A 15,566-nucleotide genomic window follows, 5' to 3' on the forward strand; every position below is an offset into this window, starting at 1 on the left:
GTGGTTGAGTCACCATCCCTGGAAATATTTAAAAGACGTGTAGATGAGGCGCTCAGGGACATGGTTTAGTGGGCATGGTGGTGTTGGGTTGACGGTTGGACTCGATGATCCTAGAGGTCTTTTCCAACCTTAATGATTCTATGATTCTGTGATTCTAAGTATGACGTTATTCAGAAGATGGGGTGATCAAGATCAAGTGCTACACAGCAAGTGTAACAGCAGCAGCTTTATCAGAAAGAGGCCTGAGCCACCTGCCAATATGCCCCTTCTTAATTTGCTAAACCCATTTCAGCAGTGTACAAACCCTCCAAAATGTCCTCTACCTCTCTGTAGTGCTTTCAGGGCTGCAAGCCACAGGAGAAGTTTGTCAACTCTTCCAATAGGAAAGTTTACTAAGGAGTTGCAATATTCCAATATTGCAGTGGGACTCCAATCCTAGTTGTGTTCCATTGGAAGTGATGCCGAAACTGTTTTGCTCTGGTATCACAGTATCCACCATCCTAATCTCACACCCCTCCCAGTGCAACCCAGTCTGCCGCTGCATTTGTTTTCAGCCTCCTCATTCTCTGTTGCAGACCAACAATAATGCTACCTACATAGTGTTTCCATGCAAGGAGTGGAGAAGCACAGAACCTGGAGGCAAAGCATAAGCTTTCTACCTTGAGTCCACCCTTTTCCCCAGTTTGCCCAGCCATAGCCAGCAAAAATCTCTCCTTTCTACCCTAAGATGCCACAGCAGAGCTGTAAGTGCCATTTAGGTCAAGAGACGTCTGTTAATGCAGTGGGTGTTTGGGACAGAGGCTCCAGATGGGATAAGGAAAAGAAGGTCTCATCACCGTCCTGGAGTCCCCCAGGGACTGGTCCCAGTCTCTAGTTAGGTCAGCCATGGAGCAGGAAGCTTGTAAGGGGAGGAGACTCCATCCACAAGTCTACTTCTCTCCACCAGCAAAATGCTCTGCTGTGGATAGTACTGCCCAACAGCCTCTTAATGTCCCATTTTGTTAGAGCTGAGGACCATGCAGAGAAAGGGGGATGTGGATGGGGAAGGAGGGAGGGAGTGTGGTCATTATGCTCCTCTGTAAGCATCTATTTGCATTTTAGTATAAAAAACCCTGACCTGCCCAGACCAGGCATACCCATAGGCTCTACCTGTGGGGCACACCCCTGGGAGCTGGCAGCCTTGCACTGCATCATAGCAATTTTGCCAGATGCTCCATCTCAGTCAAGCTACAGTTTGAACCACAACCACCTTTTAGGTCAAGAGGGAAAAGCTTCACATCAGTACAACAGTGATATAATTACTAACTTCAAAGTGCAGTAATTACAGGTATTTCTTGTTCTTTAGAAAGCAAGGAAATTAAAATAGATCCCATTCCCAGAAGACTAAAATCTTCCAGGAAAGTTTCCCATGTATCTACAATATGGTTTCAAAAATCTAAAACATACATTAAAGGAAAAAAAAAAAAGATGCATCAGGAATTTCCATCTGAAAAACAGGCTATTGGGCAAATGCACTGTATAGAAGATAAGCCACTAGCTACATGTCCATGTACAACTAGACCTCTTTTTTCTTTACTCAAGGAGCACTTCTGCCATCATTTCCTAAATCTGGGCTGGTCTCTGGATTCTCTGGCAGGGTAAAGACTTAGCAAAAAAGGCTGGAGTATAAGGCTAAATGGAGTGATTTAGCCAAAGTACTTTAGCTAGACTGATCTAGCTAAAGCTCTTTAGCTGAGGGGCCCTTGACTAAATCTCAGCTAAGATGCTTTAGCTAGATTGATTTAGCTAAAGCACCTTAACTAGCACACACTCCCTGAGCCAGGTTTCCCTTACTTCTCTGTCCTATGACAAGAACAAAATCATCCAGCTGATTTTCTCAGTCTCACAAAATTCACCCTACTGAAGCCCTAGAGACATCTGGAGAGTCAGATTTGTTCTTCATATTATGTGCAATTAATATTAAATTGTGGAGACACTGTGGCTGTTCCAAAAAAGCAGCCAGGATACTCCATTCACTCTTAAATAAAGCAATTTGTCCTATAAAACAAAGAAGGAGAGAACAACATAAAGAACTCCTACAACCTTAATTTATACAGAAAACCAGGTAAGGAGCTGTTTCAGAACTGACAGATGTGTTGAAAGGATGTATCCAGTGCTCACACCTGAATCCCAGAACACACAACAGAAACCATGATCAGGGTCCAACAGCTTCACAGACTAAATATGCCAATTCCCTCAGTGCATGTAAGCAAAAGGGATAGATATTCCATTTTACACTAATCAGACCATTTAATTTTATTGTGGCCTAGGACGTGAAAGTTATTTTGATGCAAGACAGACAGTAACTTGGTTAAACAAGAGTGGGGGAGGCAAGAAAACAGAAGATTTTATACTCCTAATTAATGCAAGATGAACTCCAGATGTCTCCGTGGCTTTTCGGCATTATCACATGAGAAACAGCTAATAGGAGTTCTAAGAGCTCAAGACAAATGTGCAAGGCTATGCACACAAACACACTGAAGTCTATCCTGGAGAGTTACTGTTTCAGTACACACGGTTATGGAAAAATGGGTGAAGGGAGAGAGACAGAGGACTGAAGAAGGCAGGTCTTTTCGTTACAGCCCATTAATAAGACAACGGCAGATGCAGGAACAGCATGTCTCCCACCGCTCAGTTTATTATTTACCTACTGAACCACGCTCCTACACGGAATGTAAAGCATGAAACAGCCCAGAACTAGTCACTCAAAAAGTATGGACTCTCTATATTGTGATTTGCTTACTGCAGAGAAATACTGTCATGATCAAGCATATGGATGTTTTATGTCTATCACATAAGAGAGCAATATAAAATCTGAGCAAGGACCAAAGACCCAGCTGAACTACACATAACATAACAGCTCAACTGACATCTGAAAATACATCCATGTACCTACACCAGTATAAGAATAGAGGTATTGACACTAATATGTGTGTTAGCATTCATGGTCCTAGATTATAAATAAGAATAAATCAGAGTATAAAAAGGCCACACAATTGGATCAAGAGTCCATGAAAACCCAGTACCTCTTTTCTAACAGTCACTGTAAGGCTGGGGGAGGGTGGAGAAGAAGAATATACAATACCTCCAGCCCAACACTTCCAGCCTTCCCCTTCACCCTTCAACCACCTTCTGGTTGGGGATGTCTCAAGTCAGATGTGGTTTCTGTGTACTTACCAAGAGATTTCTCTCCTGCCATCCAGTGAATGCATGACAAAGAGATGCAAAGAGAACCAACTGCACAAAGAACCAATTTCTTTTGCTTTGAGCTTGACTCTTACTAGTCTTGTCTGAAGCCATTTGATCTACCTACGTGAGCAACTGTATCTACTTCCATTATAAAAGTAAGCACAAAAGCTCCCTTATGGTTTATTTCACTGAAGTTTAACAATGAAGTTACATATGATCTACAAGTGACTGACTCACCAAGCTCACCTACAAGTGACTCACTTATCAAGCTTACCTACCTTCAATAAGTCAAACCATACATTCTGTGGATTGTGTTGGTCACATCTGGACACAAGCAAAGAATCCATGCTTCTTTTCTTTGGTTTCTCTTTGGGTTTTGTTGCGTTTTTTTTTTTCTTTAAATTTAAAATCACATACTATCATATAGGAAATGCAAGAAAAGAAAACTTTTCATAAATATTTAGTACAAGTCATGCACATATTTAACACAGGATACAGGCTTTGTATTTTTCATGATTCTCACATTTTCTCCACAACAGGATACACTATTATGTCAACAAGCATGTTTGATAAGAGTGCGGAAGATTTAGTAAAATCAAAACCCAGATTATCTACTTACTATTTGTGATTTCCTTGGCATTGGTGCTGGTGGCTGGATTTGTGCCAAAGTATTTGTTGTAGAACCAGTTTGTGTTACTGGAATTTCACATACAGACTCTCCTGCTGCTAAGGTAAGCAAAACAAGTAAATTTTAGACATGCTTTAAAAAAAGTAAGAGTGATGATACAAACTGAAACCAAATTAATTATTCTTTCAAGGATACAAATAATTTTATATCCCATGAGTGTTTCATTTTTTTAATGGTTCTTTCTAAATAACTCAACAGAATTTTTCTATCCTTTTCCTTACCAAAAAGGCCTCGTTTCCCAAAGACAATTACCTAAGACCTTTAATACTGCAGATATGCTAAAAGAGAAAAAAGCCTATAAAATAGATGAGAGCAGAACCAAATATCCCATTTCCCCATTTGTTCACTGCAGACCGCGTGCTTTTAGAACCCTTCTTTCCTAGTAAAGGCCATCATTATCAAGATGCTCTATCCTTCACAGGAGACTCCTGACACAGATGGCAGATAGTCACTATCAAATTCCCCTTGGGTATGTCAAGGGGAAATAAAAAAGAATCACAGTAAGAACCAACGAACATAATATATACAGTGGAAGGGGAAACTGGGTAGGAGAAATTCCACTACAACCACCACAGAATCCACACAAACTTTACTTTGGATGTTTTATTGAGATGACATTATTGTAATGTCCCAAAGCAGTAGTTACTTTGAACAATGAAAAGAGCAGAAAGAATAATGAACTCGGTTCATTATCACGAAAAGAGCAATATCAATTTGCAATTTAATTAAAAGTGACACTGTATGAGCTTTAGATTTTCAAACTAGAAACACATTTTTCTATTCTAAAATGTGTATCTGTACCTTGTTTATAACACACACAAACAAGAGAGGAAACTAACTAAAGTTTTCATAATGCATCCTTTGTTTGAGTGGGGTTTAGGTGAGGTTAGTTAAGCTAAGGCCCAGCTGGACTTGAATCTGGCAAGGGATGTCAAAGACAGCAAGAAGGGCTCCTGTAAATACAGAGGTAACAAAAGGAAAATTAGGGAAATGTGGGCCCATTGCTCAAGGAGATGGGGGATCTGGTTACACAGGACATAGAAAAGGCTGAGATACCGAATGCCTTCTTTGCATGGTCTTGGGCAACTGGCTCTGCGTGGCCCTGCTTGAGCAGTGGGGTTGGGCCAGATAACCTCCAGAGGTCCCTCCCAACCTCAACCATTCTGCGATTCTGTTTCTTATTACTCGGCCACATTATTTACATTAATTGGCCCATAACTCTGTTCATGCAGAAGAGCTTGAGGCATCAGGGCCTACACAATCAAGAGGAGAAACAACAAGAATGCTGGTACTGACTGTATTTAAATGTGTAAGGTAAATAAAAACCCAAAACCACTCTCCTTTAGGCTGTTATAATGATAGCTTAATTACAATAAAATAAATCTCTAAACCACAATTACCAGTTTGTTGTAGAGACCCAAGTCCTCTGGGCTGCCCTTTGTTAGTTAAGCCAGGTGACTTCTCAGTCCTGTGCAGACAGTTAGAAATTCATCCATTTAAGAAACAAACAAGAACTTGAACCGCAGCAATACAGAGTATTTTCCAAATTATAAAATTCTTGTCCTGTCTTCAGTATATTCTGGTGACAGCTATTTTGCTTTGAAAAATACTACTTTGCTTCCATATTTTTGATTACACCAATTGTAAGTTGCACTTAATTCAAAAATGTAAGGCAGAAGAATAATACAGCTTCAATGACTGCTATTTGTGTAAAGCAGATTTTCTTTTCCTAAGTTCTGAAGTTCCTTTCACTGCTGTTCTAAAATTCTTTGTTAAAATTATGTATCCATATTAATCTGTATATTATAGCAAGCTTCAGCAAGTTGCTTCTCCCTTTTACTTAGTATGGTATATGCAATCAAAGGACTAGAAAGTGAGCTCAAAGGTCAAAGGTTGTTTACCTCTTTCATTCACAAAGGATCAACCACGTATATTATTTATCTCACCTATACACATACATGTCCCTGTATCTTACAACTATCTAAGTTTGTACAGGCTGTACTCTGCCAAATTTTCAGCGTCAGAGAATCCAAAAACTTCCCAGACAAGTTACTATGGTATTTCCCTATGCCTACTTTTGGAAAGCTTTCCCTAGTGTCTAACTAAATTATCCTTGCCACAATTCAAACAAAAGTCTTCTGTTTTAGAGCCATCATGAGATATAAAAAGGAATGGCATAACCCAACACTTTGTACATATTTGAAGATGTGTATCTATGCTACAATTTCTTTTTTAAAAAATATAAGAGAATCTTATTTCTTCCAAACTTTTCTCGCAGGTCATATTTTCTAGACTTCTCATTACCTTATTGATCTCCCCTGGTTTCTGCCTCACTATTTTGTATCTTTATTTTACTGCAATACCCAAAACTGAACACAGTAGTCCAGCTGAGGCATTACTGATGTTGAGTCAACTGGAAGGATTAATTCATACGGTTTGCAGGCTATAATCAAACAATACTATTTCTCTTTGACTCTTCCACAACAGCATGAGTCACCTGACTTTTATTTATGATTCACTATGTCCTTGCAGATCCTTCTCTTAAGGACTTTTGCTTAATCATACTCTGCTGTTCTCCATGCTTCGGTTTAGTACTTAAGAACAATCAACTACAACGTGTTGCTTACTGAATGACACCCCTCTTCTCACTTGACTACTACTCCAGTTTCTCAAGGCTGCTTTGGATATAATCCTGTTTTCCAGTACACTTGTCCCTCCTAACTTTGTTCCCTGCAAATTTAAAAATGATATTTTCTGTTCCAGGTCTCTCTACTCCTGCCATGAATGAAAACATTGAATGGAACTGAACCTATGCAAAGCATGTGAACAATAAATGGCACAATCAGACAGAAGATCCCATTATCTCTTCTTTGTTATTAGATGAGAATAAGAAATGGATTATTCTTTGTGGCTTCTTATTTCCATCATGGCTAAGCATTCTGTAGATATTCTGCAAGTCATACAATCAAATCACAAGGCTGTCTTGTTTTTACTGTGGGAATCCTTGTAACCTGCTCCCTTAGTGTCTGCCTTCTATTCATTCCCATACTCTAGAACACATCGCTGGCAAAAGTATGCATGCTTTATAGATGACTTGTATGTTATATACCATAAAATTGAAAAGTTACTAATAATTATGAAATATAGTAAATACTAAAATGACACCAGTTACCCAGGAATAGGCTTTCTTTGAGAGATTCTACTAGGAGGTTGTGGGGGCAGTGGTGGTGGGGTTGGCTTAGTTTGTGGAGGAGCTGGTTGCTGTTTAGATTGCTGGTTCAAAGCTTCTATAATGCTGGCTGTCTTTGCCACTGGAGGTGGTGGTGCTGGAGAAAGCACATCTATAGAAGAAAGTTAGACAGTGAAATGAAATTAAATTTCTATTTACCATTTTGTTTCTTGGGTTCTCATTCACAGGTTTTCCTGTTACAGGATTTACCCCCATCCAAGAAAAATGCTTTACTACATGTAATCAATAACTTAAACAGAAAGCAATCCTTCCATTGGAAGGAGGACCTCTTTGGAAAGAGGTTTACCTTTTGTTTCACCTAGTCAAAGTCAGAGAGCTCACAAGTACTTAAATTCATTCAAGCATTAAAGTACAAGCAAAGAAAATTCTTACCAAAGTCAGTCGTACTCTTAAAAATAGTAGATCAGAATATATTTAATAAAGTGCTAATATTGTTTGCTCAATCAAGGCCTTCAATTTGTGTTTTATGGAAAAGTAACTGAGTGAATAATATCTAAGAAATTTTATTTAGAGGAATGTCTTAAAATCCTGTTACAATTAACATCTAACTAACTTTACATTAGGTTCAGCAATTAATTAAAATTTCTATTAAATTCTTGAAACCACCACAACAGAAGCTGGCAATGCATTAAAACATCTTTTTGCATTCCTACGGTCTGCAAGAATCAAGCACGATGTGGAGACATAGCCCCAGGCCTACACGTAACACTCATCTTTACAACTAGTGAGAAATGCAGCATTGAAACTATATATATACACAAGTGAAGAGCTCTTTAGCTCTAGTAATAGTATTTCCTGTTGACCCTGCACTACACCATACAGTCCTCACTGGAACATCAGAGAAGACAGTTCATACAAAGTTACTGGATGGGAACGATAGGCCAAAGCTACAGTCACCAAAAGAGGAAGTATGAGTTGTGGAAATGGAAAAATAAGCCAACTATGATTAGATACAGCAGAAGGGAAAACAGGGGAAAGTGGAAACATACTTGTAGATGTTACACGCAATGGCGGCACAGGGGGATGAATAGCTGGTGGATCTGATGAAGACCTCTGCCTGCTTATACTTTCCACTCCTAAAGAATTTGTCTTCCACATTGCATTAGATGAAGAAATTGTCTGAATACCACTGCCAAGAACTGAAGGCTGAACTAAAAAGAGAGGAAAATACTGTATTATTATTATTGCTTACCCTAAGCACAAAGTGTTAATATTCACACCCGTGCTTTTAAAAATGGTGCAGCTAGACCACTACATTCAGCAATAGGAACCACTGCCATCCTGCTGGAATGCCAGAGCAGAAATCAGAGTCTGGTGTAAAAAATTACATAGAAGTTTCTGGATGAAGTCTTACTAACACTTCACCTAAGTAAAATTTGTCTCCAGTCATTGCTTTAAAATATGTCAATGCTTGAAAAAGCAGAAATTTCTCACTAAGACGACAGAAGGCAAGTCTTGCTAACTTCTTTAATCCCTGACTGATAGCTGTAATCTCTCAGGTACTGCAAGAAAAGGACCTCACTCTCACATGAGCATTAGCAGACATTGCTGACTCAAAGTGAAGCATCAGTTTTGACTTGGAATTGACATAAAACTGCAATTTTGAATTTCACCCAAACAAGAAGCTATAATAACTAGTCACATGAAACAGTTACAAGGTACGACTTCTTCGGGGCCTCCTAAATGACTCCATTCTTATGCTGAAAAGCTGCCTCCCCATTTCATGAAAAGCCAATATTTTGCACATATCATGCCACCTCTCCCTACTCAGCACATGAGCATCATATTAAGAAAAGATGAAACAGAGTAAGGTATGAACAAATATTAGGTTGCAGGGAAAAGCATAAAAGGCTCAGAAGACTTGGAGAACAGCCTAAAGCTAAGAGGATAAAGGACTAATAATATACCATAAGTATAATACCAACAACATCAGCAATCAATGAGAAGCTACGATCGATACTATTATAGCTTTTAACTAAGAATATGAAATAATAGGCTAATACATTGCTAGAGTAAAGAATATGAGCTAATAATCTAAGTCAGGCAGCATGCTTTCTTGGCGTGAGTTGCGCTATACCGGTGCCAAGAAGTCTGGGGTTGGGAATGAAATTAAAATGACACTCTTTGAAAAGTGTCATTTAATCAAGGGCAAACAGTGGGTAAAATAGTATGGTTGGCCTTGATTAAAAATAACATCAAAGGGTAAAACAGTCTTTTTAACTATCCAATTGTATTACTAATTTAGAGATAGAATCTAACAGTTAAACAGACTACGCAAGCTGCTTGAGTGAATTTTCCTGTTTGGTGGGGGAAACATTCCTTTCCATCAAGTAAAAAAAGTGTCTAGATATTAAGCTTGGACTTCATGCAAAAATGTTAGATGAAAGGAATCCCACCTTGGTTAAGTTTTATTTGCTGCTAAACTTCCCCCAGTCTCATGCTACCCTTTTTAAGTAACCCAATACCATGCTGTTCTATTGTTCCCAGTTTTTCTGCCACCACAATAACACATTTTAATCTGACTTTTATGCTGCAGCCATTCCTCTGAGACCAATAACTGACTTTGCATATTACACAGATGTTCAATTTGCCATCTCAGACACAATCACTGGTGTATGGAGTCTTGCATTCTGACCCCTGCACAAAGGCAGAAGCCACTCACGTATGCCTAGAACATTCCCCACTCATATCTCCTCTTACGGAGTCTGAATTACAGCACCACAGAAAATCATGTGTTTACATAGTCATTTTTCTTGAATTGAACTTTACATAAATTTAGCATCCATGAAAGCAGCTGGATTAATAAAGGTATTAAAACAATGAAACGCACCAAACGTGTACTGCACAAAGAGGACCTGTACAGATTTCTCTGTGCTACTTTAATATGAACCAAACAGATTATTTATGAAGAATGAAGTTCACAGCATCAGGTTTAATGGTAGATTTTGCAAGCACACAGCCCTTCTGAACCAGGATGAGACACGTGCATTTTACGTTGTTCTGCTGATCAGGGTATATCCAGTAATTGGCAGTTACATTTTCAGTCAGCTACCAGTTTTCTAAAATAATCCAGTTCTCCACATCGTGACACTTACACTTTTATTTCAACTACCTTGAAGCATATATTTATTAAGAGAAGACTTTGCAAGGTTAAAATCTCTCATGTTCTGCATACACTCTCCATTCTCCCAGGTCTTAAACCATTTTCCACAGCAGGCAAATGCTACTGAAATTGTATGTTTGAATTGAACTCTGACAGCGACATCTTCAAGAAAGAGAAGTATGAAAAGATGGAATATAATTAAAAAAAAAAAACTGCTGAACTAAATTGACTGCAGGCCTCCATTTAATAAACTGTTTAACTCTATTGAGGTTACCAGGGCATTGTTTTCCCAAACACGATTGTGTACTTTCTTGCAGGTATACTGAAAATCAAACTCAGAACAGGTTGTGCAGATTCACTTCAAGTATATAAAATGAAGTCATCAATAAACTGTTCCAATACTTACCTGTGCAAAATAACTGTAAAAGAAAACCTAAAAATGTAATAATAAAAAGAATGTTATGACCCCGTTCTTCTAACATACAATGATATTTTCCAGTGCTAGTACCTTTGCCAATATTCCTTGGAGGTAGAGGAGGTGCACTACTTGTAACAGGTACTGCAGGCTGAATGGGAGGTGGACTGCCACTGAGTATTGCTCCGTATGTTTCATTCTGTAATATACTTGGCATAAATCCCCTTTGCTTATCCTTAGCAATGTTCGCTGCATCTCTTGCCAAGGATGCTACATTAGGCTGAAGTTGGTTTGATCCAAGTTGATAGAAGCTGACAGGCCTGTCCTCTCTCCGATTGGGACTGGGTTGCTTAAACACAACAACAAAAGTACTCACTGATACCACATTAGTTGTACTCATTTTACTTATTAGTTGATAGAAAGTTATTAGTTTCTAGAAAGAAAAAATAGCTTCTAAAATGCATTTTTGTTGCTTTTAATACATAATCTAAAAACTACATTCTGCCCTCTTCAAGACAAAGTAACTGTGCACATTAACAAATTGAATTGCATTTCAAAACAATTTTCATTTTCTAATTTTCTCCTGTAGTATACTCCTATAGTATAATATGGTATCCTTATATACACAGGACTATACTCCTATAGATAGTCAATATAGATATTCAGACTGGATCAAGTAAAGTTTCCCTGCATGAAAATACCAGGCAATATTTTCAAAAGTCAATAAACAACTGAAGATCCTAAACCTCATCTGAAGTTCAGCAGCGTTAGATCTCAGATGACCATGGTCTCAAAAACCAGACACAATTGCATCTAAGTATTCACCTGTGGCTTAGCCTACAACAAATTAGGAGCCAAAACTTATTCTGAACTCTTTTTAGCTCCCTTATATCGCTGGACAAGTTCAGGAGATTACTTCAGTTGGCAGCTGGGATGGAACATTGCTCATCCCATGCACATTATCAAATGAGATCTAATTAGTTGTCTTTGAGATTTACAGCAAGTCATCTGCTTGCTATGCACACTTTGCATTATTTTTCCTGTTTCAACAGCAAGCATAGTAATTATTGTTATCAAATGATAATTAAAATAGCTGGAGTTACAAATTCATGTGGCTAGTACAGGAATGGGTTGTAACAATCCACAGCTCAGAGAACATAAATATGCCTTTAGAAATAGTGTTAGATAAACACGTTGCTGACGTACTGTCTGTATGAAATTAAAATAACCATTTATAGTAATAGCATTTAGGCAGAATAAAGATTTACACCAACAGTATCACAAATAAGCAATCGATTTTCCTCTAAATATATTCAATGCTTACTCTGGATTGATCATGTAGGGCCTTTAGACATGTTATAGCACAGCATTATAGTTCAAAGATTTATCAGAATGATGTACGTGACAGCCAGACACATTAATCCCTACCTTTACTTTGGCTTAGCAGCCTCACTCCTCACTGGCTGACACTCACCATTCTCTGACCTCTCCACTGTCCTCGTTTCAGTATTTGTTTCAGCCCACACTTGCTTCTGCTTTCTAAACCAGCAGAAAATTCTTTATTGTTTTTTTGATATAGCTTTTTACTGGTTTACCAAACTGCAACCACTCAATACAGGGACAAATGTGTGCCAGAATGGAGGCAAAATATGAGGTAGGACCAGGCAGCCAGGGTGTGGAACAGCAGCAGAAACCAGTTTGATTGTCTTAGCCTTCTTTCAGGTTAGACTCTCTTTTATATGAAAAATTCTGGACTAAAAGAACTTCAATTTCAGACATGACCTTTTCTGACAAAGATTACAAAATCTATTCAATTGCTTTACCAGAAAGAGAGACAAGCCCAATAGCTTTACATCTATAAACAGAACTCTGATGTGATCCTAAGCAACAGCAGTATTCACCAGTGCATTCAATGTAGTCACAGACACTAGTCTGTGATTAATAGTCCTTAGTCTCCTTTCAAAAGTCCCTGTAGTATAAGTCTATTAATAGCGGGCAGTGAAGTAGCAGTTTCATTACTTTAGCCTCATTGCTGAGTAGCAGGTAACTTCCTATATGAGGTGTTGCTCAGGGACTAGCCAAAAAGAGAACGCTCAACTGCAGAAGGCAACTGGCAACAATGAAGGAAGTGAGGGGAAAAAACAGATCAAAAATACAAATTTGGAGTGTCCCAGAAGGGGATTTGATAGATATCTAGTTGTAAAGTATCCAAAAGGTTTTACAGCTGGAAAAAATGAAATCTCTAAGACATAACAGAAAGTTTCAAGCTGCTTTATCAAAAAGGTCATCATTACTGCTGTTATCATCTGGATATTGATACAATATGTAGGAATACATAAATACTGGGATATAATATGAAAACTCACCCGTAAGAACTGGTTTTAGCAGCTCAGATTCCAGATTCTCGCACAGATACCAAAATTCTCAAGAAAAATCTTAAGAAAATTCTCAGAAGGTAGCAATTGTGCTTTGAAAGGAATGGCTTGTGACACATTTTTTTGCTCTTTGTTGCTAACTCTAGTTCAAGTCAAGCACCAGAGGTAATAGCTATCTTGGACTAAAGAGACAGGACACAGGGAGAAGAATCCTATGCAGACAAGGTCTTGCAAAAAGGGTATTTTGCAACAGAGGAAACTTATTGGTGTCAAAATTAGTCTCCAAAACATTACGCCAATTCAATGGTCTGATGGCCTAGCATTTTTAAAACATTCTGTGAAGGCAAAGAAATGAACCTATGACTGCCAGGCTTTAATATTTCTGAAAACAAAGAAAAACCCAACACACAAGATTTGGTTTTATGTTATTATTTAAGTATTAGCAATTCATACCCTAGCTGAGATGAGGGACTTTGCAGGAGAAGTATTAAAATGCTAAAACTTGTAGAAAGAAAAAAGTCAAATTTCATTATGCAGAGGAGAAAGGGGTTTTTGTTAGCTACTTTCAAGAGAAAAAAAGGTGCTAACATCTGAAGATTAACTAATATAAAGCCTGTTGTGTATTCCTTGCACTTTATAAAGGAAGCAGAAAAGGCATAAGGAATTATAACACCGCACACACAAAAAGAACAAAAACGTGCTCAATACTTATATGGAATACTTCAAATTATGAAAGTTTCAGAATGTCATTAGTATTTAGGAGCCTATACGTCATTTCAAATTACTTGGCCCCTAGAAATCCAAGCCATTTTTAAGTGTTGTTCAGGTATCAAAACATGGTGGTTTGTTCCCTGTCTGCATGCTCAGATGCTTAAATACTTTTTGAAGTTGGTCCCCAAATTGGGAAATTAAATTTTGAAAATGCAATGAATTTCCTATGCTACTGGAATACTTTGTAATACTTGTAATATGACCATCCTTGGACATATTCAAAAGCCATCTGGACGTGATCCTGGACAACTGGCTGTAGGTGACCCTGCTTTTGCAGGGGGGTTGGACCAGATGACCCCAGAGGTCCCTTCCAATCCCAACTGTTCTGCAATTCTGGACCCAATAGCACCACAACACCACTAGAAACTTCACGTATGAAAAGGGAGAAATACAAAAATATTTTTACATGAAAATTCAGAATTAAGACCTTACTCTGCTATTAATGGATGTGGCTTATTTAATGTACAAGTTTAGTTCCACTGAAGACAAGCCAGCGCATAAACTGTTCCAAAATTAAAGCCATCGACTGGAGCTGTTTCACAAACATGAGAAGATACTATAAGGTGCCTCTCTTTGTAAAGGCAATTTTCCTAGCTCATGTTAGTTCTGCTTCACGATCAGCAGATCTAAATATTCCTGATGTATTGAAACAAACTGTTGACTCCATTAAGAAAAAGATATCACATCTGGCTAATAGTAATTTCATCATCACCACACGGTCATATGTTTTATACCTTATATTAAAGAGGAAAAAGACAACAAACTATAATTTAAGGAACTAATATTTAAGCTACTACATTTTTCTACAGAACTTCATTTCACAGTGTCTTCACACCAATAGTAAAAAGTAGTGTTATTGAAATCATTATGAACATCATGCTCACACAGGTATGTGTACAGAAAAATAATAACATATTGATACAAACCTGCAGCTTTTCATCCACATCATCATCACTTTCATCCAGATCTTCATGGAGTAACCGCCATTCATATTCTACATGAACATGAGAATTAAATCTTCCGGACAGTGCTTGAGTAAGCTAAGGAAAGAAGGATGACTGTTGACACCTATGTTATGTGCAGTACTTATTTTAAAACAACATATTTAAAACCAAACAGAAACCACATATAGAAGGAACCTTGGTTTCTAAGTACAAATACTACTTTTATTTTAAAAACAGATCTCAGTAATCTGGAAAGGTACTGCACTGGGGTAAGTTTAAAGAATTAAGCTCTGTGACCAAACACAACACAAATAAATCAAAAGCAACTAGGCTTTTCATTAGCCATTGCAGGTCCATTCTCCATTGCAGGTCTATTCTCCATTTTCTGACAAGAAGCACCACATCCTATTTGCTTTGATTCAGAAATTGCAAGTCAAAGAAATTAACTGCAATGACAGTTTTTTTGAATCAGATGCACTTATCAAGAAGCCTTGACCCCACTAATCCATTTTTCTTGCTTACTGAAAGTAGTGATGGTAGCCAACTTCACAGAATCATAGAATCATTAAGGTTGGAAAAGACCTCTAAGATCATCGAGTCCAACCGTCAACCCAACACCACCAGGCCCACTAAACCATGTCCCTAAGGACCTCATCTACACGTCTTTTAAATACCTCCAGGGATGGGGACTCAACCACTTCCCTGGGCAGCCTCTTCCAATGTTTAACCACTCTTTCAGTAAACAAATTTTTCCTCATGTCCAATCTAAACCTCCCCTGGCGCAACTGGAGG

General features: G+C 38.2%; 1 protein-coding gene across 1 annotated transcript in view; it reads right to left on the reverse strand.

Moving 5' to 3' along the window:
- Window positions 1–15,566, reverse strand: part of ASAP2 (ArfGAP with SH3 domain, ankyrin repeat and PH domain 2) — a 168,825-nt gene that overhangs the window by 3,774 nt on the left and 149,485 nt on the right. The window contains 6 exon segments of the mRNA XM_009332513.1: window positions 3,848–3,951; window positions 5,317–5,384; window positions 7,089–7,257; window positions 8,156–8,317; window positions 10,778–11,033; window positions 14,757–14,870. Coding sequence (XP_009330788.1) covers window positions 3,848–3,951; window positions 5,317–5,384; window positions 7,089–7,257; window positions 8,156–8,317; window positions 10,778–11,033; window positions 14,757–14,870 — 873 coding nt within the window.

This window comes from Pygoscelis adeliae, unplaced genomic scaffold, assembly GCF_000699105.1.
Source record: "Pygoscelis adeliae isolate BGI_AS28 unplaced genomic scaffold, ASM69910v1 Scaffold168, whole genome shotgun sequence".
Classification (NCBI taxonomy): domain Eukaryota; kingdom Metazoa; phylum Chordata; class Aves; order Sphenisciformes; family Spheniscidae; genus Pygoscelis; species Pygoscelis adeliae.